Source organism: Clarias gariepinus, chromosome 4, assembly GCF_024256425.1.
Source record: "Clarias gariepinus isolate MV-2021 ecotype Netherlands chromosome 4, CGAR_prim_01v2, whole genome shotgun sequence".
Taxonomy (NCBI): domain Eukaryota; kingdom Metazoa; phylum Chordata; class Actinopteri; order Siluriformes; family Clariidae; genus Clarias; species Clarias gariepinus.
Genome location: NC_071103.1, coordinates 27,708,327 through 27,729,930, shown reverse-complemented (window position 1 = coordinate 27,729,930; position 21,604 = coordinate 27,708,327). Strand labels below are relative to the sequence as shown.

Sequence of the window (21,604 nt, the reverse complement as noted above, 5' to 3'; positions counted from 1 at the left end):
TGTGAAATTACTCTGATCCATGCTTGCTATAATGATGAGCAAAGGCTTGATATAAATCAGGTTGTTTTTTGTTTTTTTTTAATGGGGTTGAGCTTAAATTGGGTTTATGTAAAGTATTTAGAGCAGCTGCTTTCACCATAGTCTAAATCATTAATTAAAATATGAAAATATTAAATAATATAAAATAATGGCATCACCTGAAACATAGAAGCATAGGTTATAGAGAGAATTAAGAGGCAACTGTTTGCCTAGGGACTACTGATTTACAATCATCAACCCATCTAAACTGACATCACAAAGCAATGGTTGGCTGCAGTGACCTATGGCTTCATGCTTATTACATTGACCGGCACCTCAATCTTTGGCAACCCACAGTCACATCATATAATACAGGTGATTTGGAAAAATCCAATCAGCCTGAACTGCATGTCTTTGGACTGTGGGAGAAAACTCATAAATTAAGCATGAGGGGAAAATCCATGCACACAGAACATCTGACCAGAGGTGAGAGTCAATCCCCCATTCCCTGGAGATTTGAGGTGGCAGCACTAACCACCAATTAACCGGCCACTCGTGCTGCCCCTACTTATATATGGAAAGGAAATTAATAGAAATTACAAGGTGGGGATTTAAGTAAGAATTCCCTTGGGTTTTTGGCTCCTGGGTCCTGAGATATGTGGTTAAAACCTGATACAGAAAAACTTTGTAACTGGTTGGTAAAACAAAAGGGGCCAAATCTCTCCATTTACTGATCATATCTGAATTAAAAATTCAAACTCACTGCACCAGGCTAGTCATGGGACCCACTGCTACCAACCAGATACAATTACATTCAAATGTAGGGTCCAATTTGCTCACAAACATGATTTAGTGTTTCAGGTAAGTGACTTACTTGGATTTTTGGGTTGTTGTTTTGCTCTGAAGCCATCAGTGTAACACAATTGTAAAATTCATGTCATATTCTATGGAGGTAATTTAGTTAGAAATAGATAAATGAATTTGACAGCAATGGGATGCTGTTCAACATCAAACCGTGCAATAAAATCCCTAAAAATCATTTGTTGCTTTTGGTGTTTCCCCACTGGTATTAAATTATGCAAAATAAATTAAGCAAATAATATGCTTTGCATAATGACAAAGACTATTTACACATTCAAACGTCTGTGCTCTTCAGAAACGTCATAACAGTGATAACATTCAGCAAGTCTCTGTAACCTGCAAAGATTCTAAAGTAGCACTGTGCAATGCAGTTCTCTTCGAAGAAAAGTCTCAACCTTCCACGGGCCGTAGACTGTACGTGTCTCCGTTCATCATGGCACCGTTACTGCGGTTTCTGGCTCTGTCCGTCCTCTCGTAACTGAAGATAGTGTCCTGCTCGCTATCAATTTCAGACTCTGACATCATCAGGCTGGAGTTGTGCTCGGTGCTCCTGTGCTTGATATCTGAAGAAAAAAAAAACAGTCCATAGTTAAAAACTATTTCTATATTTGAAACAAAATAACCACCTCCAAACTTTGTGACATACTGTATTTTGGCTGTAATTCCATTCTCTCCTGTTCATCCATATTGTCCAGTATTGTGTACTTGGTTTTCTTTCTCACTTTTGTGCGTCTGCTCCTGAAGAGGCCAAAACAATAACAGGTATGAGTTACTTAAATACAGAAATTTAGCCAACTGTAATAAAAAAAAAAAAAACAAGACATTAATTAAACTACATTTTCAGTGTAAAACATTTACTCTTATATAAAAGGTTAGGAATGAGATCAAAATTACCTTTTACACCAGGCCCAGCTTGACGACACCAGAAAAATGATCACCAACACACAGCAGACTGTGACATACAGAACACTCCAATCTGGAGCAAAATGAGGGTATGATCATTTGAATCCATATCACACTACTGTAAATTTAAATTTATATTACTCAACAGAACTGTCATTTTTGTACTCATTGTTCGCCTCTTTGTCATTAATAGAGCTTCTTCGAATTTAATTTATATCACAGTGATTGCTTACCACAGTTGCTCTCATCATCAAGGAAGTATCTAAAGGGGTTCTCCATCCACAGAGGATCACAGGAACAACTTCGAGTGACAGGGTCACATTGACCATGACCAGAACAGAGCAGTAAACACACTGTACAAAGTAAATCAGAGTGAAAAAATATATATTTGTGTGGCTATGACTTGTCCAGGGTGAGAATGACTTATTTGTAGTAAACGGTTTGGTCTGTGCTACTCACTGACGGTGTCGACTCTCAGAACTTTAAAGAGCAGATAATCTGTTTTCTCCTTCAGAAGCTGGTACTTCAGAAGACGAGCCAGTTTTGGGGCGGGAATGATCCCATCAGGGCCCTGCACTGAGAACCTAAAAACGGTGCTGTTCACATGCACACACTCAATTTACTGACTTGAAGACATTTATGTTCATATGCTGTACAGTCGAATTTACTATGCACTCATTGCTGGACTTGCTCAGTGTGCTTTCTAGCTCAAAGGTATGATTCGTATACTTAGGTTAATGAGCTATGATGCAATGTTGATTTAATTAGTTTATTCCGTAAGATGCTACATTGTTGTTGATGTGTGTAATAACAGTATATCTTTAGAGTCATTTTTAAGGAAAGTGCTGCAACAGTTGTCTCATTTTCATATTTTCCTGTTGCCAAGCAACAGCATTCCTACACTGATCACTGAGCCAGCAAGTGCATTTTATGTTCAAACTCTTATGTGAAAAAAAAAAACACAAGTTCCATTACAAACACCCCACTTTACTCTAATCATATAGGACTAAAGAGAGAGAGAGGACAACAGTCTATTATAGATAAAAAATATGTTCAGAAAATTTATATTTAGAAAACATAAAACATTATTAGCTTATTGTACCTGATATCAGACTGGCCATGCAGTCCTTTCATAGTGATGTCTGCATCCAGCACATGTAGTAGCGCAGCAAGCTGCCTCACCACTGACTCCTTCTGCTGCTGACTAACCTGAGCTAAGGGGACCTGCAGCTCCAACTCCACCTCCTCCCGCTCACGCACATCTACACACAATGAAATACATTTCAGAAACTACTAATCTCATGGAGCTTTTCATGGACAACAGCCTCTTGAGTTTCTCAGAAGGTTGCAAAACTATATAATGAGGGGCAGTTCTTGTTGATGAGAGAGTTTAGAGGAGAATGGCCAGAGTGGTTCAAGCTGACAGGAAGTCTACAGTAACTTTGTATACAAAACCACAGTAGTGTGCAGAAAAGCCTCACAGAACACACAACATGTAGATGTACACTACTAGTCAAAGGCTGGACACAACTTCGAATTCCATGGTCTTTTAAACATTTATTTTTACCTTATTATCCTCTTCCATATGTTATTTTATAGTTTTGAATAATTGGATAATTGCATGAATATGCAAATGTATTTCATGTGTTTTTTAGTAAAGTGACCATGTTGTGCATATTATTTAATGAAACATGTCCATATTGACAGCTTACGATAACAGTAACACTGGCCCAGACTTAAAAATAGTTTCTTTACAGACATGGCAGATAAATTTACCCTACCGGGACGGACTTCCAGCGTTGCCATTGCAGTACTGGAGCGACCCTGAGCATCACTGACTCGCAGCTGGAACAAGTAAGTACCCTCTACAAGGTTGGCCAGGTACAAAGAGGCCTCATGTTCTGAACCAAACAAAATGTCCTGCAGATAGAAAAAGATAGAGAACAGCACAGATAGACAGTGCATCAAAGAATGGAGGTAGCACTAAATTTGATAGATAATCAGAATTCATCTTACCCCTGCAGCTGGACTCTGCTCGTCTCTGACCCAGAAGAAAGACAAGTTTGAAGAGCCACAGTTAGATGCAGAGCCTTTAAGCACCAGAGAATTATTGGGTAAGGTAAGAGTGTGGCTCCCACTTGCATGGGCGATGAGAGGTAGGCTTTCAGCTGTGGGGAACACATACTGTTGTGTATACGCAAAGTAAACAAGCCAATAACATATTAAATTACATATTAATTATTTATATGCATGTGATCGATACTAACAGAAAAAGCAATGCAATGACAAAAATGTAATAAATATTAATAAAATAGTATAAATTATCAAATTAAATAGCTAATTCATAAATAACTGACCAAATGAGTGTGATGTCAATCAAAACAAGATGCAATCTAATATTGCCGGTAGGAAACACAGACATACCACTTGCACTTAAAATAAACTGATATAAAAGATTCTGTATATGATTATGTTTTTATGCATTTGGAAAACTCCTCTCACCTTCTTTGACTGTAACTGTAAGAACAGTACTGTCAGACGCTCCCTGCTCATCCCGCACCTCCAGCTTAAACTTGTAACTTCCAGCTTGCAAGCCTGACACCAGTGCAACTGCTGTGCTGGCATTCTTTATCTCTGATCCAGGAGGGCCACTTCAAATATAAACATTCATTTATATTCAAGACAAATTATCTCACTCACTCACTTACTCATCATCTATTTTGCTTTGACCTAGATACAGGGTCGGGGGCATGCCTGAAGCCTATCCCAGGAGACTTAGGTCACATGGCATGGTACACCCTTGACAGGGTGCCAATGCACTGCAGGGCACACAAACATACAAACACTCACACACTTTTTACACTCTACGGGCAACTTGGGAACACCAATCAGCCTAATCTGCAAGACTTTGGACTGTGGGAGGAAACCAGAGTACCCGGAGGAAACCCACCAACCACAAGGAGAACATGCACACAAACCTGAGGTGGGAATCAAACCCCGAAAACCTGGAGGTGCAAGGTGACAGCGCTAACCACTAAGCCATTGTGCTGAACAGAGACAAATTGTTTTTTATGTAATTATTCATCTAGTTATAAGTTGATGCTTGCATAAAATATACATAGATCTGAGATCATATCAGGTGTTGTTTATTTCATTTAGACAGGATCACAAGGCACAACTTTATTGTAATAATCCTCTATTTTAGCAATTTTAGCCCTGTACCTGATGATTTCCCACTGGTAGCTGGTGATGGCTTGGTCATCAGTGCTGTCACTGGCATTCAGTGTAAGGCTGCTCATTGGAAGAATGAGTTCTCTGTCAGGGCCTGCCACAGCTACAGGAGCTCTGTTGTCTGGGAATCAACATAGATCTGGACTGTGTGCTGTTTTAATGCAAAATGATTAATATCTTTTAGATGGTCGAAAAAGGAACTTAAAAAGTTTGGGCTGAATACCAGCAAGTACAGTGACTGAAACTGTATCTGAATCCTGTTGACCGCTGGAGTCTGTGACAGTAAGCTGGAAAGTGTATTGACCCTCCTGGAGATCAGAGAGCTGCAGAGCTGGAGATCTGGCACCCTGAAACAACATAGAAAAGAGTTTAACAATTCCCACATCCCGCAATCTTTTCAACACCAATGCTTGCTTTCCACAGTATATCAATCAGTTTTCTTAATATATAATGCTCTTTTTTAATGTTTGCTACTAGGTTCCACACCACAGACCCTAATTACATTTTCCATGTATAGTTTTTAAACAGGGAATGTGCTATAAAAATGTAAAGTTTATATTTCACCTGCATCGTTACAGATTTGGCCGGACTGCTAGACAGAAGGCGCCATAGAAAGCTCCTGATGGCATGATCGTCTGTGCTCTGATTGGCCCACAAAGTCAGGTGATTCAAAGGAAGCCTGATGACCTGTTCAGTACCTGCTACTGCCACCGGAGGCTTGTCTTCCACACTGCTGACTCTCACAGTGGCAGTGGCAGAGTCACTTAGTCCCTCAGAATCTACCACCGTCAGCCTGAACAAGGACAACATAAATATCAGCACGGGGCACCAGGGTCCTCTAATTTAATAACCTCTTATAATCAGGGCAATACGATTTAAGCCTGGAAGAATCAGAAAGTGAGTCACTGATTTATTATTCAGGAATAAACAAGAGATTAAAAATTGGTCCGTCAAAATGGCAAACATCTTGAGGAGAAGAGCAGTGGTACAGTAGCTCATTGGTCAAGATGTTGGAGTACTGTACTCAGGTTGCAGGTTTTTACCCCAGCACCACAAAGCTGAAACCTTTGAGAAAGCTCAAACCCTCAACTGCTCTAATATGTAATGAGGTTAATATAAGTCCATCTGGATAAGAGTGTCTGCCAAATACTGTAAACAAGATCATTTCCTGCTTTTTGTAGAAATACAATGTAAAGTAAATACATGAATTCGGACACAACACACTCTATCAATTCAGAAACATGAGATATATTTTAATGGATATTTTAATTGTTGGCTTGTGTGTCCTGAGTCATCTAAAGGAAAGTTTCCATAATTTTTTGCTCCAGAGTGCTACAAATTCGCAAATCATGATAAGCCTTGGGTAATCATACAGTAAGATCGTGACTTGCCTGAGTGTGTTGGGCTAATTCATAGTGATTCACAGCTTGACAGCATGTGTTACAAATTTTTTCGAAATTTCTCAAAAGATTCATGGTGGAGCTACTTATGGTCCAATGTATGTTTCCATACACCTTCACATTGTTCCATATTTAACGTAGGCAGCTGTAGCACTGCTGTGTCATGTGACAGGAAGGAGATGCTGTCTGTGATTTATTTTACTGTGTTAAGTTGTGCATGTTAAAATCAGTACCATCCACAAATATCACTTGAAAGTTAGGACAGGTTAATGTTTTTAAGTCAAATCATTCTTAAAATATAATATCACCTGTATTAGAGGGAAAGCTGCCTCAGGTCTCTTCTTAGGGATCCATAGACCCTCATAGCACAGATTAGAGTTATTTTTAAGTAATGTCATAATCTATGGGCTTACTATATCAAATTATCAGCTTTTCCATGTCCTTATGTAGCAGACGGGACAGTTGCTCTTTAGCTCTACTCTATAACTTCATTGCTACTCCATGGCTAATGATGTCAAAGCATGTCAGAGCCATTGCAAACAGATATTTTGAAAAACATAGCAACCTGTAGCAAAAACTGTAAAATTGGGACTGGGCTTGAGAGAGATATAGAGATAGAGAGATAGTTTAAAGATGCACCCTCGGTCTGGGTGGATTTTGTGTTTAGAAGAACATAAATATTTTACCTAAATGTGTAGTCTCCAGGAGAGATGTTCTGCAGTGTGAGTACAGAGTTGTTCATGAGACTATCACTGTTTATCAGTGGTCCTTCTACCTGCTCCCACAGGTAACTGACTATTCCTGAATCATCAGAACTCTCTGACAAGAGATAGAAGAATAAAATCTTATTAAAGCACTGGTTACTAAGTTTCTAAGTTTTTATTAATGGATTAAGTAAACAGAAGAACATACGGCTGCCATTGATGAAGATGATGGTGTTAACAGATGGAGATACATCCTGGTGTTTGGGCAGAGCAACTGATTTTGGTGGCCTATTCAGCTTAACTGCTGTAAAACAAAAGTTATTAAGTAGTCCGGAACAGCTGACAGATGTTTAAAGGATATTGCATTAATCACAATGTGGTCAAGACAGAGATGTTTACCAGGATGCACGGTGAAGTTTACAGAATGTTCTCCATAGGCCTGCTTCCCAGACACACTTATTTTGACCCTGTACACCCCCGCAGACAGCTATTATTGTGAAAGAAATGTATTACAGTCCAACAGCAGAAGCCAGGGTGTGATTAATGTGTTAATGTGTAATTATAATTACCCAGTACATAACAACCTGATCTCTTACCTCAGAGACTTTTACAGTTTTCTTATGTTTTCCATCTATCACTCCAGGGTGTCCAGTTGGTGCACTAACAAAACTCCATTCATATGTATAAGGGTTCTCTAAGAGTAAACATAAGAGCATGTAATTTATGCCCTAAAAAAAGAACAATATGTCTTTAAACACAGTTAATCTCTTATTCCTGCTTGGACCATATACAAATATTAGTATACCAGTTTCAGTTTGGGTATCCACAGAAGCAGTTAGAACTACTGCATTCTCAGGAAGTGTTATATCACCAACATCTCCAACAGACACAACCAAGGCTTCTACTGAAAGATAAAGCATTGATGTTGTTAAAACATATATTACCAGATATGCCGACTATGGGTATTATTTATTATTTTGATGAACATGCTAGGAATTGTCTTTTACTATGTAAGTTAAGCCTTACATCAACCAGATGGCAGACCAAAACTGTTTCATATCCCAACCAAAAATAATCTGGACAAACTATATATTTCTACATATTTACATGGAAGTTCGATTATGGAAGGAAATGTCCAAGATAGACCAGCATGTCTTTCATAACCATCCTAACAAAGGTGCAGCCATCCATGGCCAGGAAGCCAAGAGACATAAAGGGAGCTCTCTGAGCAGAAGGCATGATATTAGTCTCTCTCCTTTCTCCTCCGTCAAATGACAATAGCCTGTGTACGTATTTATGCCTGTGTATGAGGAACAGGGCACATCCTATGAGTTTATTCAGCTGCCCCATTATGTAGCATGAGCAGCTGGTCAAAAGAAGGCTGGATACTTGTGGGTCGATTCATGTGTCTTGGAGGAAGCATGTTCAGAAACTACAGAAACTATAGTCTGGACAAAGTATATAAAAAGCATTATAATTAATAATACTAATAGTATAATTGAAAGAAATAGGGAAAAAACAAGCATGAACCAAATAAAGAACTCAGCTCTAATTGTGTGTTTTTGTAGCAAAAATCACAGAAGGGAGGTCTGAGTTTTATCTGACTTATGGTTGGACATGTTTATGAGGAGCTAATTATTTTAAAAGTGTAAAAAAAAAATAGTATCCATTTTTTTGAGCTGTAGAAAACAACCATGTGATATATTTGCTATACTAGAGTACCTGGAAGTGTTAAGGTGCTGGGGGTCGTGGCTTCCATGTTAGGTGCAGATGGGAAAGAACTGCCAACTGGGCTCAGTTCCGACGAACCTGCACTTATCACCTGTGGCATGGGTGTTGGGTCCAAATTGGTAAAAGAGATGTTAAATTGGTCTTCCCTATCCTAAAAATAAAACATTTAAATTTAATTAATTATTTTAAATACCAAAAATGTCCAGAGTGTATACTTAATTAAACCTTTTCTTTTGATTTCCACTAACATTACAGTAAAAAGGCAACAAAACTGACTTGGCATATTGACAAAACCCTTTGCTCCACTTCTTCAACGCTCCAAGTCTGTATTCAATTCTCTTTTTTTTTAAATCTACATTTGAATTTTGGAACAACCCAAATTTCAATAGTATACTGCTATTTGGATAAAGTTTTCTTGCCAGCATTGCACAAATATGCACGAACATAGTACATGTTATGTAAATGTCAGTTTGAGTGTTGAAAATAGTTCTAATTTTATAATTTCTTAAAAATATTTTTAAATGTTGCAGTTTTAAACAATAGAAATAATCAGCAACATGAGCAACATAGGATACTCTACTGGTTAAAGACTATGATGTTCTGTTTCTAATTATGATCAACTGCCAATTCACATTCTGGAGCCAATAAGAGCTTGTGTTAAGTGTAAATTAGTGTTATCAATAGCACATACATTTAAAGCAGGTGAAGTCAAGGCCGTAGGACTCCATGTGGGTTCTGCTGAACTGGGAGGTGTTCTGCTTACAAGTGTCAATGTTGGAGATGAGCTGGAAGTGACCTGGCTGCTCTCAGTGCTCTCCATTACAGGTAGTTTTATTTTGCCTTCCTCCATCTCTGAAATGTTAAATCCATCTCTTTCCTCAAGGGGCCAGTCAAGACTCTTCTCCAGTTCCATCTTTGAGGCAGTCCTCTCTTCACTCATGTCATCCCCCATAGTCCTGTAACTGTCATCATATTCCATTGCATTGTTGTTGTCCAAATCTTGAATATCGTCCAGCAAAGCCAGGTCCTTCAGAGGGTTCTCTGGGCCACGGTGTCTGGGCAATAGTCGCCCAATGCTGGCATAAGGCTCACCTCGTACCAGGGACTGCAAAACCAGAGTCTGTGGGCGCCGGCGCTGTAGGAAAGTCAACCATGAGTCTGTGCCAGGCCTCTTTTTGGCCTGGCAGTTTTCTTTTTGCTCGCAGCTGAGGATGTAGCAACGTCTCTCAAAGAACCAGGCCAGGTCACAGCCTGAAAGATCACAACAGGCACCTATACACTGGGCCAGGGTCAGTACCTCGGGAACTCTCAGAATACTGCTGCTCCGCAGGTCGGGAGACACTACTGTCTCAGAATATGTTGGGCCCTGCCAGCACTGCCCTGCCAACACATCTACAGCACAAGAAATGGGCATTTACAAAAGCCATTTTACAGGTTGCTGTAATTCCTTAGTCCTTCCGCATTGAAATCTTGCTTTATTTTATAAACATGCTAGCAGCAACTTAAACAGTAAGACAAAACCAAATACAGAAAAAGAGGAGAAACCATGACACAAAATCATAACTGTAAAGGCACTGCTAACTGATGAGTGGTAATTATGTAACACTTACCCAGGTGACTCATAATTCTTACCAGATGGCTGCATCAGTTCAACAAAGTGAGCAAACTGAGCTTTTCTAAACAAAAAGAATCTCTAAATACAGCTTCATTTCATTTTCAAAGCTCAATTACCTGGTATGAACCATGAAAAGATTACTAAACACCAAATAAAAAATATGTAATCTACAGTTACGAGCACTTAAACTAACAGTGTTCTTAATATGACATTTCCCACTGTATTTACAACATGGAGTTTGCATGTTATCCCTGTGCTTGGTGGGTTTCCTCCGGGTACTTCGGTTTCCTCCCACAGTCCAAAGACTTGCAGATTAGGCCATTACCATTAACATAACTGCCATTCCCAAATTGCCCGTTGTGTGTGAATAAGTGTGTAAGTTTGTGTATGTGTGCCCTGCAATAGATTGGTACCCTATCCGGGGTGTACCCCGCCTGCTGCCCCAAGTCTCGTGGGGGTATGCCCCAGGCCCCCCACAACCCTGTATACAGGATTAAGCGGTATAGACGATGAGTGAGTAATTAAGCACAATGCATTGCTGATTAGCACTCTGGCTCATCACACATGCAGTCTAAATGTAAAATACAATGTTTATACCTCTAATGCTCTGCAGGATAAGGTAGAATGAAAGGAGGGGTGTAAAGTTCATTGTGTCGATGCGGACAGTTTGGTTCTGTTGATCTTCAATTCAATGTGCTGGTTTCTAAAAAAAAAAGGTCAAAAATATGCAGATTTAAAACAACACACATCAGAAACATCTCAGATCTACTAACATGATATGCAGTTTTTGTACACACCAGGATTAATAAAGACTTTGCGTGTATGGGTACGTAATTCATTAATGTTTGGTGAACTAATATTCTTCTTGCAAAGCTGCAACTTCACATCTTGGCCAAAAAAAGGTGTTTGCCATCTTCCTGTAATCCTGATCTGTGGACTCACTGGGTATTTTTTTATAAGTTTTGTACACAACTCATTAAACAAAGAAGGAGATAGGGATCTGTTATGGGTTGTACAACAATGCCCCACCTGAATTATCACACAACGCCGATATTCAGGATAATAATCTTAAAATCTCAATAAAAGCTACCATTTTCTCCTCTCACCCCCCTGTATGCTATAGCAACCAGCCAGATGGGCTTTGCACCAAGGATTATATGAAGGGGCTGTTTTTGTAAGTAACGGAGTCGCACCGTTTTATTATGGAAGAAAAGAAACAGCCTAATTACTGTATGCTTCCTTATGATACACGTTACATCGCACAGACTGTCATTTCTGGCATCCTACACCAGAATCATTGCATACACTGGTGCGTGCACTAATGTTTACAAAAACACTGAGGAAATATAATAAACAAGATATAAACAGCGTTTATATCTATAATCTATAATAATCTATAATGAGATCAGGATTTGAGCGTTCACAGGTAGTACTGTACACTGACACAACACGACAACATTTTCTGGCTTACCAGGATGTTCAGGAAGGAGGAAGATAAAGCGACATGGCAGGACGGCACAGATGAAGATGCGCGGATCTGAAAGCGTGTGTGTGTGTGTGCGGTGAGAGAGAGAAAGAGATATGGATGAGAGCAGTGCGGATGGAGGGAGTGGTGATGCAGGGCGGAGGAACACATCATGTAAACATGAGAGAGTGTGAGCGCACTGCGATGTGTCTCTTTCGAAAAAATATTCCTCATATTATTAGTGGTGCTTGCAAAGCATCACTATTGTTATCTTGCAGGCTTATTAGTGGTGCTTGCAAAGCATCACTATTGTTATCTTGCAAAATTCTTCCGTACAAAAGTTTGGCGCGTAACTAGTCCCGCACCGTTTGTCATAGACCCATGAGTGAGGTGTCAAATCGTGCGGCTTATACGGGAATGGGGTGCTATGACTTTTATAAGGGGTGGGCGGTTAATTGCCCCCGCAAGGGGCAATTAACCGGCCAAAAAATCCCATAGACTTAACATTGAGGCCAACTTTGACGGATTGTAGCGCAGAGAGTGAAATTTGTAGAGACGTCAGATTTACCACATTTGAAGAGGATTGCAGCCTGTGTCAGATGATACCCCGCACAGGGGAATAAGTTCGACACCCGGGGCAAGAGAGGTCCCCAAAGTTGCCCCATAGAATTTGAATGGGGATTTTGGCGACTTTGCCCATTGACTTATAATGGGAATTTTAAAAAATTACTAGTGCCGCACCGTTCGTCGTAGACCCATGAATGAGGTGTCAACCCGTGCGGCTTATTCGGGAGTAGGTTGCTTTGACTGTTTGAAGGGGTGGGTGGTTAATTGCCCCCGCAGGGGGCAATTAACCACCCACAGACTTAACACTGACAACAACTTTGACTCAGTCCCGCACCGTTCGTCGTAGACCCACGAATGAGGTGTCAAACCGTGCGGCTTATTCGGGAGTAGGGTGCTCTGACTGTTTGAAGGGGTGGGTGGTTAATTGCCCCCGCAGGGGGCAATTAACCACCCACAGACTTAACATTGAGACCAACTTTGACTGAGTCCCATGAGTGAGGTGTCAAACCGTGCGGCCCATCTTCGGGAACGGGGTGCTGTGACTTTTCTAAGGGGTGGGTGGTTAATTGCCTACGGGGGCAATAAACCACCTACAGACTTAACATTGATTTAACTGTGGATCTGACTGTCGTAGAGACACTCTTTTGCATTTATTATCATGCTCATGAGCCACGCCCCCTAGCACCCTCATTAGCATGCTGTTAGCATGATGCTAACGCGATTAGCATTTTGCTAGCATGATGCTAACAAAATTAGCATGTTTCTAGCTTTATGCTAATTTCATCAGCACATCGCTAGCATAATGCTAACGCTATTAGCATGTCGCTAGCATTATGCTAACTTTTCGCTAATCACATGTATAGAATGGTCCTAGCATCATGCTAGTGTAATTAGCATGATGTTTAGCTGATTAGCATGGTGCTAGCTTGATGCTAGCTATATTAGCATGTTGCTATCAAGATCCCATTGTCGTAGAGATATGGAGGGTCAGAGTTTCGCCACGGCAAGCACCACTCACATTTTCTTCAGGAAATGTACCTCTCTAGTTATTTTTATTATTTTTATTATTCTTCCGTACAAAAGTTTGGCACGTAACTAGTCCCGCACCGTTTGTCGTAGACCCCTGAGTGAGGTGTCAAATCGTGCAGCCTATACGGGAATGGGGTGCTATGACTTTTATAAGGGGTGGGCGGTTAATTGCCCCCGCAGGGGGCAATTAACCGCCCTAAAAATCCCATTGACTTAACATTGAGACCAACTTTGACGAATTATAGCGCAGAGAGTGAATTTTGTAGAGACGTCAGATTTACCACATTTGAAGAGGTTTGCAGCCTGTGTCAGAAGATACCCGGCACAGGGGGATAAGTTCGACCCCCGGGGCAAGAGAGGTCCCCAAAGTTGCCCCATAGAATTTGAATGGGGAATTTGGTGACTTTGCCCATTGACTTATAATGGGAATTAAAAAAAATTACTAGTGCCGCACCGTTCATCGTAGACCCATGAATGAGGTGTCAACCCGTGCGGCTTATTCGGGAGTAGGGTGCTTTGACTGTTTGAAGGGGTGGGTGGTTAATTGCCCCCGCAGGGGGCAATTAACCACCCACAGACTTAACACTGACAACAACTTTGACTGAGTCCCGCACCGTTCATCGTAGACTCATGAATGAGGTGTCAAACCGTGCGGCTTATTCGGGAGTAGGGTGCTTTGACTGTTTGAAGGGGTGGGTGGTTAATTGCCCCCGCAGGGGGCAATTAACCACCCACAGACTTAACATTGAGACCAACTTTGACCGAGTACCATGAGTGAGGTGTCAAACTGTGCGGCCCATTTTCGGGAACAGGGTGCTGTGACTTTTCTGAGGGGTGGGTGGTTAATTGCCCCCGCAGGGGGCAATTAACCGCCCACAGACTTAACACTGAGAACAACTTTGACTGAGTCTTGCACCGTTCGTCGTAGACCCATGAATGAGGTGTCAAACCGTGCGGCTTATTCGGGAGTAGGGTGCTTTGACTGTTTGAAGGGGTGGGTGGTTAATTGCCCCCGCAGGGGGCAATTAACCACCCACAGACTTAACATTGAGACCAACTTTGACTGAGTCCCATGAGTGAGGTGTCAAACCGTGCGGCCCATCTTCGGGAACGGGGTGCTGTGACTTTTCTAAGGGGTGGGTGGCAATTAACCACACACACACTTAACATTGATTTAACTGTGGAACCGTCTGTCGTAGAGACACTCTTTTGCATATATCATCATGCTCATAAGCCACGCCCCCTAGCACCCTCATTAGCATGCTGTTAGCATGATGCTAACGCGATTAGCATTTTGCTAGCATGATGCTAACAAAATTAGCATCTTGCTAGCGTCATGCTAATTTCATCAGCACATCGCTAGCATGATGCTAACGCTATTAGCATGTCGCTAGCATCATGCTAACTTTTCGCTAATAACATGTATAGAATGTTCCTAGCATCATGCTAGGGTAATTAGCACGATGTTTAGCTGATTAGCATGGTGCTAGCTTGATGCTAGCTATATTAGCATGTTGCTATCAAGATCCCATTGTCGTGGAGATATGGAGGGCCAGAGTTTCGCCACGGCAAGCACCACTCACATTTTCTTCATTTTTTTTTTATTATTATTTTTATTCTTCCGTACAAAAGTTTGGCACGTAACTAGTCCCGCACCGTTTGTCGTAGACCCCTGAGTGAGGTGTCAAATTGTGCGGCCTATACGGGAATGGGGTGCTATGACTTTTATAAGGGGTGGCCGGTTAATTGCCCCCGCAGGGGGCAATTAACCGGCCAAAAAATCCCATAGACTTAACATTGAGGCCAACTTTGACGGATTGTAGCGCAGAGAGTGAAATTTGTGGAAACGTCAGATTTACCACATTTGAAGAGGATTGCAGCCTGTGTCAGATGATACCCCGCACAGGGGAATAAGTTCGACCCCCGGGGCAAGAGAGGTCCCCAAAGTTGCCCCATAGAATTTGAATGGGGATATTGGCGACTTTGCCCATTGACTTATAATGGGAATTTTAAAAAATTACTAGTGCCGCACCGTTCGTCGTAGACCCATGAATGAGGTGTCAACCCGTGCGGCTTATTCGGGAGTAGGTTGCTTTGACTGTTTGAAGGGGTGGGTGGTTAATGGCCCCCGCAGGGGGCAATTAACCACCCACAGACTTAACACTGACAACAACTTTGACTGAGTCCCGCACCGTTCGTTGTAGACCCACGAATGAGGTGTCAAACCGTGCGGCTTATTCGGGAGTAGGGTGCTCTGACTGTTTGAAGGGGTGGGTGGTTAATTGCCCCCGCAGGGGGCAATTAACCACCCACAGACTTAACATTGAGACCAACTTTGACCGAGTACCATGAGTGAGGTGTCGAACCGTGCGGCCCATTTTCGGGAACAGGGTGCTGTGACTTTTCTTAGGGGTGGGTGGTTAATTGCCCCCGCAGGGGGCAATTAACCGCCCACAGACTTAACACTGAGAACAACTTTGACTGAGTCTTGCACCGTTCGTCGTAGACCCATGAATGAGGTGTCAAACCATGCGGCTTATTCGGGAGTAGGGTGCTCTGACTGTTCGAAGGGGTGGGTGGTTAATTGCCCCCGCAGGGGGCAATTAACCACCCACAGACTTAACATTGAGACCAACTTTGACCGAGTACCATGAGTGAGGTGTCAAACCGTGCGGCCCATCTTCGGGAACGGGGTGCTGTGACTTTTCTAAGGGGTGGGTGGTTAATTGCCCCCGCAGGGGGCAATTAACCACACACACACTTAACATTGATTTAACTGTGGAACCGACTGTCGTAGAGACACTCTTTTGCATATATCATCATGCTCATAAGCCACGCCCCCTAGCACCCTCATTAGCATGCTGTTAGCATGATGCTAACGCGATTAGCATTTTGCTAGCATGATGCTAACAAAATTAGCATCTTGCTAGCGGTATGCTAATTTCATCAGCACATCGCTAGCATGATGCTAACGCTATTAGCATGTCGCTAGCATTATGCTAACTTTTCGCTAATAACATGTATAGAATGTTCCTAGCATCATGCTAGTGTAATTAGCATGATGTTTAGCTGATTAGCATGGTGCTAGCTTGATGCTAGCTATATTAGCATGTTGCTATCAAGATCCCATTGTCGTGGAGATATGGACGGCCAGAGTTTCGCCACGGCAAGCACCACTCACATTTTCTTCAGGAAATGTACCTCTCTAGTTATTTTTATTATTTTTATTATTCTTCCGTACAAAAGTTTGGCACGTAACTAGTCCCGCACCGTTTGTCGTAGACCCCTGAGTGAGGTGTCAAATCGTGCAGCCTATACGGGAATGGGGTGCTATGACTTTTATAAGGGGTGGGCGGTTAATTGCCCCCGCAGGGGGCAATTAACCGCCCTAAAAATCCCATTGACTTAACATTGAGACCAACTTTGACGAATTATAGCGCAGAGAGTGAATTTTGTAGAGACGTCAGATTTACCACATTTGAAGAGGTTTGCAGCCTGTGTCAGAAGATACCCGGCACAGGGGGATAAGTTCGACCCCCGGGGCAAGAGAGGTCCCCAAAGTTGCCCCATAGAATTTGAATGGGGAATTTGGTGACTTTGCCCATTGACTTATAATGGGAATTAAAAAAAATTACTAGTGCCGCACCGTTCATCGTAGACCCATGAATGAGGTGTCAACCCGTGCGGCTTATTCGGGAGTAGGGTGCTTTGACTGTTTGAAGGGGTGGGTGGTTAATTGCCCCCGCAGGGGGCAATTAACCACCCACAGACTTAACACTGACAACAACTTTGACTGAGTCCCGCACCGTTCATCGTAGACTCATGAATGAGGTGTCAAACCGTGCGGCTTATTCGGGAGTAGGGTGCTTTGACTGTTTGAAGGGGTGGGTGGTTAATTGCCCCCGCAGGGGGCAATTAACCACCCACAGACTTAACATTGAGACCAACTTTGACCGAGTACCATGAGTGAGGTGTCAAACTGTGCGGCCCATTTTCGGGAACAGGGTGCTGTGACTTTTCTGAGGGGTGGGTGGTTAATTGCCCCCGCAGGGGGCAATTAACCGCCCACAGACTTAACACTGAGAACAACTTTGACTGAGTCTTGCACCGTTCGTCGTAGACCCATGAATGAGGTGTCAAACCGTGCGGCTTATTCGGGAGTAGGGTGCTTTGACTGTTTGAAGGGGTGGGTGGTTAATTGCCCCCGCAGGGGGCAATTAACCACCCACAGACTTAACATTGAGACCAACTTTGACTGAGTCCCATGAGTGAGGTGTCAAACCGTGCGGCCCATCTTCGGGAACGGGGTGCTGTGACTTTTCTAAGGGGTGGGTGGTTAATTGCCCCCGCAGGGGGCAATTAACCACACACACACTTAACATTGATTTAACTGTGGAACCGTCTGTCGTAGAGACACTCTTTTGCATATATCATCATGCTCATAAGCCACGCCCCCTAGCACCCTCATTAGCATGCTGTTAGCATGATGCTAACGCGATTAGCATTTTGCTAGCATGATGCTAACAAAATTAGCATCTTGCTAGCGTCATGCTAATTTCATCAGCACATCGCTAGCATGATGCTAACGCTATTAGCATGTCGCTAGCATCATGCTAACTTTTCGCTAATAACATGTATAGAATGTTCCTAGCATCATGCTAGGGTAATTAGCACGATGTTTAGCTGATTAGCATGGTGCTAGCTTGATGCTAGCTATATTAGCATGTTGCTATCAAGATCCCATTGTCGTGGAGATATGGAGGGCCAGAGTTTCGCCACGGCAAGCACCACTCACATTTTCTTCAGGAAATGTACCTCTCTAGTTATAATATATTATTTATTTATTTATTATTATTATTATTATTATTATATTATTATTATTATTATTAGTAGTAGTAGTAGTAGTAGTATTACTACTACTACTACTCTGAAATCATAAATATCTGATTTTTAGTAAGGTTTACTGTCTTGTAATTATACATACTGTATATTTTCATTCATTTATTCATCTTCTATACCACGTATCCTGTATATGGAGTCGCGGGGGGCCTGGAGCCTATCCCAGGAGACTTAGGGCACAAGACGGTGTGCGAATGATTCTTACCAAATATTAAAAATAGTCAATAATTGATTTCCTGTGAATTTCAAGCAGTCTTGAAGTTGATTTTATTCCGTTACACATCATGTTGCATGTCGTTTCTGGGCCCCAGTAACTGCAACTGTAAAGTTGGTTTCATATTGGACATTCACCACATATTCAAGATTATCTCATCTGTTTTATCAAGAAATAAACACACCAAAATGACAAATATTTTCTTACTCTGGAGTGGACAGAGAAACTATTACAAATAAATATATTTTCAGATCTTCTTCTGTTAAGCATGCTGGAGCTAAATCTTTAAGAAACGCTTCTTACCGGCGCTTTATAGCTACGGAGTGACTAAGGGACCGTCTAAAAAGTGCATGACCAAGACCCAACCGTTTGTTTAAAGAAGAATACACAAAATTACAGAGAAATACCTCACAGGACATCAAACATATTACACTGCTATAGGCTACAGTATGGATTATTTGTTCATTTATTTGTTTGTTTAATTGATTTTTTTTTAAATGTACATTTAAAAATAAATGATTACACAGACAATTCTTGTGCCAATAAAACAGATTATTTGTTAACTGAGAGTCGGGGTGTTTTTAATTATATAAAAAAAAATTGTAAAGGTATGTATGAAAATGAATGCACTTTGGTACAGACTATTATGAGTTGCAAAAAAATGACAATTAAATCAATAAAATTCAATAACTTTTTTGCTATAGACATTTCACATGTAAAACCAACTGTACTATAAAACACTATCATTGCAAATGACTACAGCCATTCCCTTTGCAGTATTCAGCTTAATAATGTAAACACAAATAAAAACCCTTAATTTACTAAATGTATCCTTGATGTAATTTTAGATAAATTACTAGTAATTTTCACTAAAGCTGTGTGTGGAAAGCCTGTTGGCAAAGTTTATAATATTTTAAAGTTGTCAAAAGAAGCAATTGGGGTATGTTTAATAAAGTCTTAATATGTCTTCTGTTTCTGTTAAAAAAAAAAAAAAAAAAAAAAACCTGGTTGTGTTATTTTCACCCAGCAGATGGTTTATTCTTTGGAGAACTTTCTGGATTCTTCACTTCTGACTGGATCACGCTTAAAGCACTCAGTATTTTATGGTGAGTTAATGTAAATTTTTACGTATTTTTTAGTAAATTGTGGTAGGGGTAAGCATATTTTATTGTTCAAATTAAATGCTTCGATGTGGTGGTGTGGGGTTATTATATTTTTTATTCTGTTTTTTTTATTATTAAAAAATGAATGCGTTATCGTTCAGTTGTAGTTTAAAACGAGCTTTTTTCATCCTTATAAAATATTTATTATAAGTTGTAAATTCATCACTTAAATATCGTATTCATCTAAGGTTTGTTGAGAATTTGGTGAATGTTTCGTATTAAATCCAGATGGAGCGCCGTATCCTGTTAACCCTCACATGTTAAATAGTGAGGTAAATTAGGCAAAAGTATACACTAAATTCATGTTCACACTATGTATTTTTGAGTATTGACAAGAGAAATTTTTTGCATTAAATACATATGTAGCTGTATGTCCTTAACAAAAATGCTTGTCGTACATGTTAGTTATTTTGAAAAACTAAGTGATGGTGTGTAATCCACAGGTTGGGACCAGCATGATAGAAATAATATCTGCAAAATATGGAGATGACTGGAGCATTGTTCCATGTTTTGTGCTTTGGGAATGAGACAAGAGGGACCTGACAGACCTTTCCCATTGTTGGAGGCAATGCTATTGATACAGACTCTTTGGTGGAGGCAGTTTTTTTGTCTTTGATGTTAACTACATAAAGCAGGGTCTTTTCACCTGTACGTTTTTCCAGCATGCTGTAGATCAGATTGAAGGACACGAGTACTCATCTGTTAAATTTTTGAGGACAACAGTTTTTTCACATAACATTTAATTAATAATTCAAAAAAAAAAATTTAATAAAGAAAATAAAAAAGTAATAGTTAAATAACTAATAGTAAAATATTAAGATGGGGAATGTTGGCATGTGGGCATTCAAGTTTTGTATTGAAAACTATATAAAAAGTGTTGAAACATTGTAATAAATGCAAAAAAAATGCAATAAGATGTACAGGGGCATATTGTTTTTATTGTTTCACAGAGTATGTTACATTTATGTTATATTTAACAAATGGTCATCTTGGGATTTTTTGGTTTTGTCTGACATATTTGTCAAAATTAAGTTCTTTACATTTTCTTATTCTGTGACAATCTATTTACATTATGTGAAGTTGTGTACATTTTGCATCTTTTTTGGAGAAAAAATCTAATGGAATGTGTCAACCCAGCAAAAGTGTTAATTTTACCCACTGGTTGGGTCAGATGAACAACCCATTTAATTGTTAAACCCATCATCTGGGTCAAAACAACTCAGAGTGTGTTCTGTCCAATAGTGACCCAGCGACTGAGTTAGGGTTTTTTAACCCAGCAGTTTTTCGAGTGTAGCGGTATTCCAATCATTGTGTGCTTTTTGATCCATTTGACTGTCACTGTAACCTGACCTAATTGATAAATCCTAACAGGGCCGTGCAGAGACGTTTAAAAGACGTTTGTACTACTAATATCCTGAAACCAGGATATTAGTAGTACAAAAGACAGGGGTGGTCATGGTTGGGTGAGAATATATTTAAAAAAAAAATTATACACATAAAACACACAAACATGCACATGCAGTGCTCATTAAATGTTTAAACTGTAAAGATACCATAATTTTACTGCTGTAAAATAAGCATTTTATCTAATTTGAAATATAAACCTAATATCATCTGTTACTTAATATATTTTCTTTAAAAACAGTGTTTTTTTAATATCATAAATATAATAATCCATAATTAGATCGTTTTTAGTGAAATAAAAGCCCTCCAGAAAAGAAGGGAAAAGTCCTGTAACTTACTTTAAAACAAAACATATTCCCTAAAACGGTGGACAGAGCTACAGATCCCCTTGTAACACCCT

The 21,604-nt window shown here is 40.5% G+C and overlaps 1 protein-coding gene across 4 annotated transcripts; it reads right to left on the bottom strand.

The window, feature by feature from the left end:
* Nucleotides 1–66: 66 nt before the first annotated feature.
* Nucleotides 67–12,021, bottom strand: kiaa0319 (KIAA0319 ortholog). Of its 4 annotated transcripts, none has more exons than XM_053494828.1 (21): nt 11,935–12,021; nt 11,061–11,166; nt 9,540–10,240; nt 8,840–8,999; nt 7,923–8,021; nt 7,714–7,811; nt 7,517–7,604; nt 7,326–7,421; nt 7,100–7,232; nt 5,578–5,806; nt 5,237–5,360; nt 5,005–5,134; nt 4,285–4,433; nt 3,799–3,950; nt 3,564–3,702; nt 2,885–3,044; nt 2,242–2,378; nt 2,016–2,135; nt 1,774–1,855; nt 1,526–1,617; nt 67–1,442 (listed from the first exon to the last, which is right to left on the bottom strand). In XM_053494828.1, the coding sequence occupies exons 2-21, from the start codon at nt 11,110–11,112 to the stop codon at nt 1,270–1,272; spliced, it is 3,114 nt and encodes a 1,037-aa protein (XP_053350803.1). In that variant the 5' UTR covers nt 11,113–11,166; nt 11,935–12,021; the 3' UTR covers nt 67–1,269. The 4 variants fall into 4 exon arrangements, with proteins under 4 accessions (XP_053350803.1, XP_053350806.1, XP_053350804.1 ...); XM_053494831.1 differs by having other exon boundaries at nt 7,326–7,418; XM_053494829.1 differs by having other exon boundaries at nt 7,923–8,018.
* Nucleotides 12,022–21,604: the final 9,583 nt, after the last annotated feature.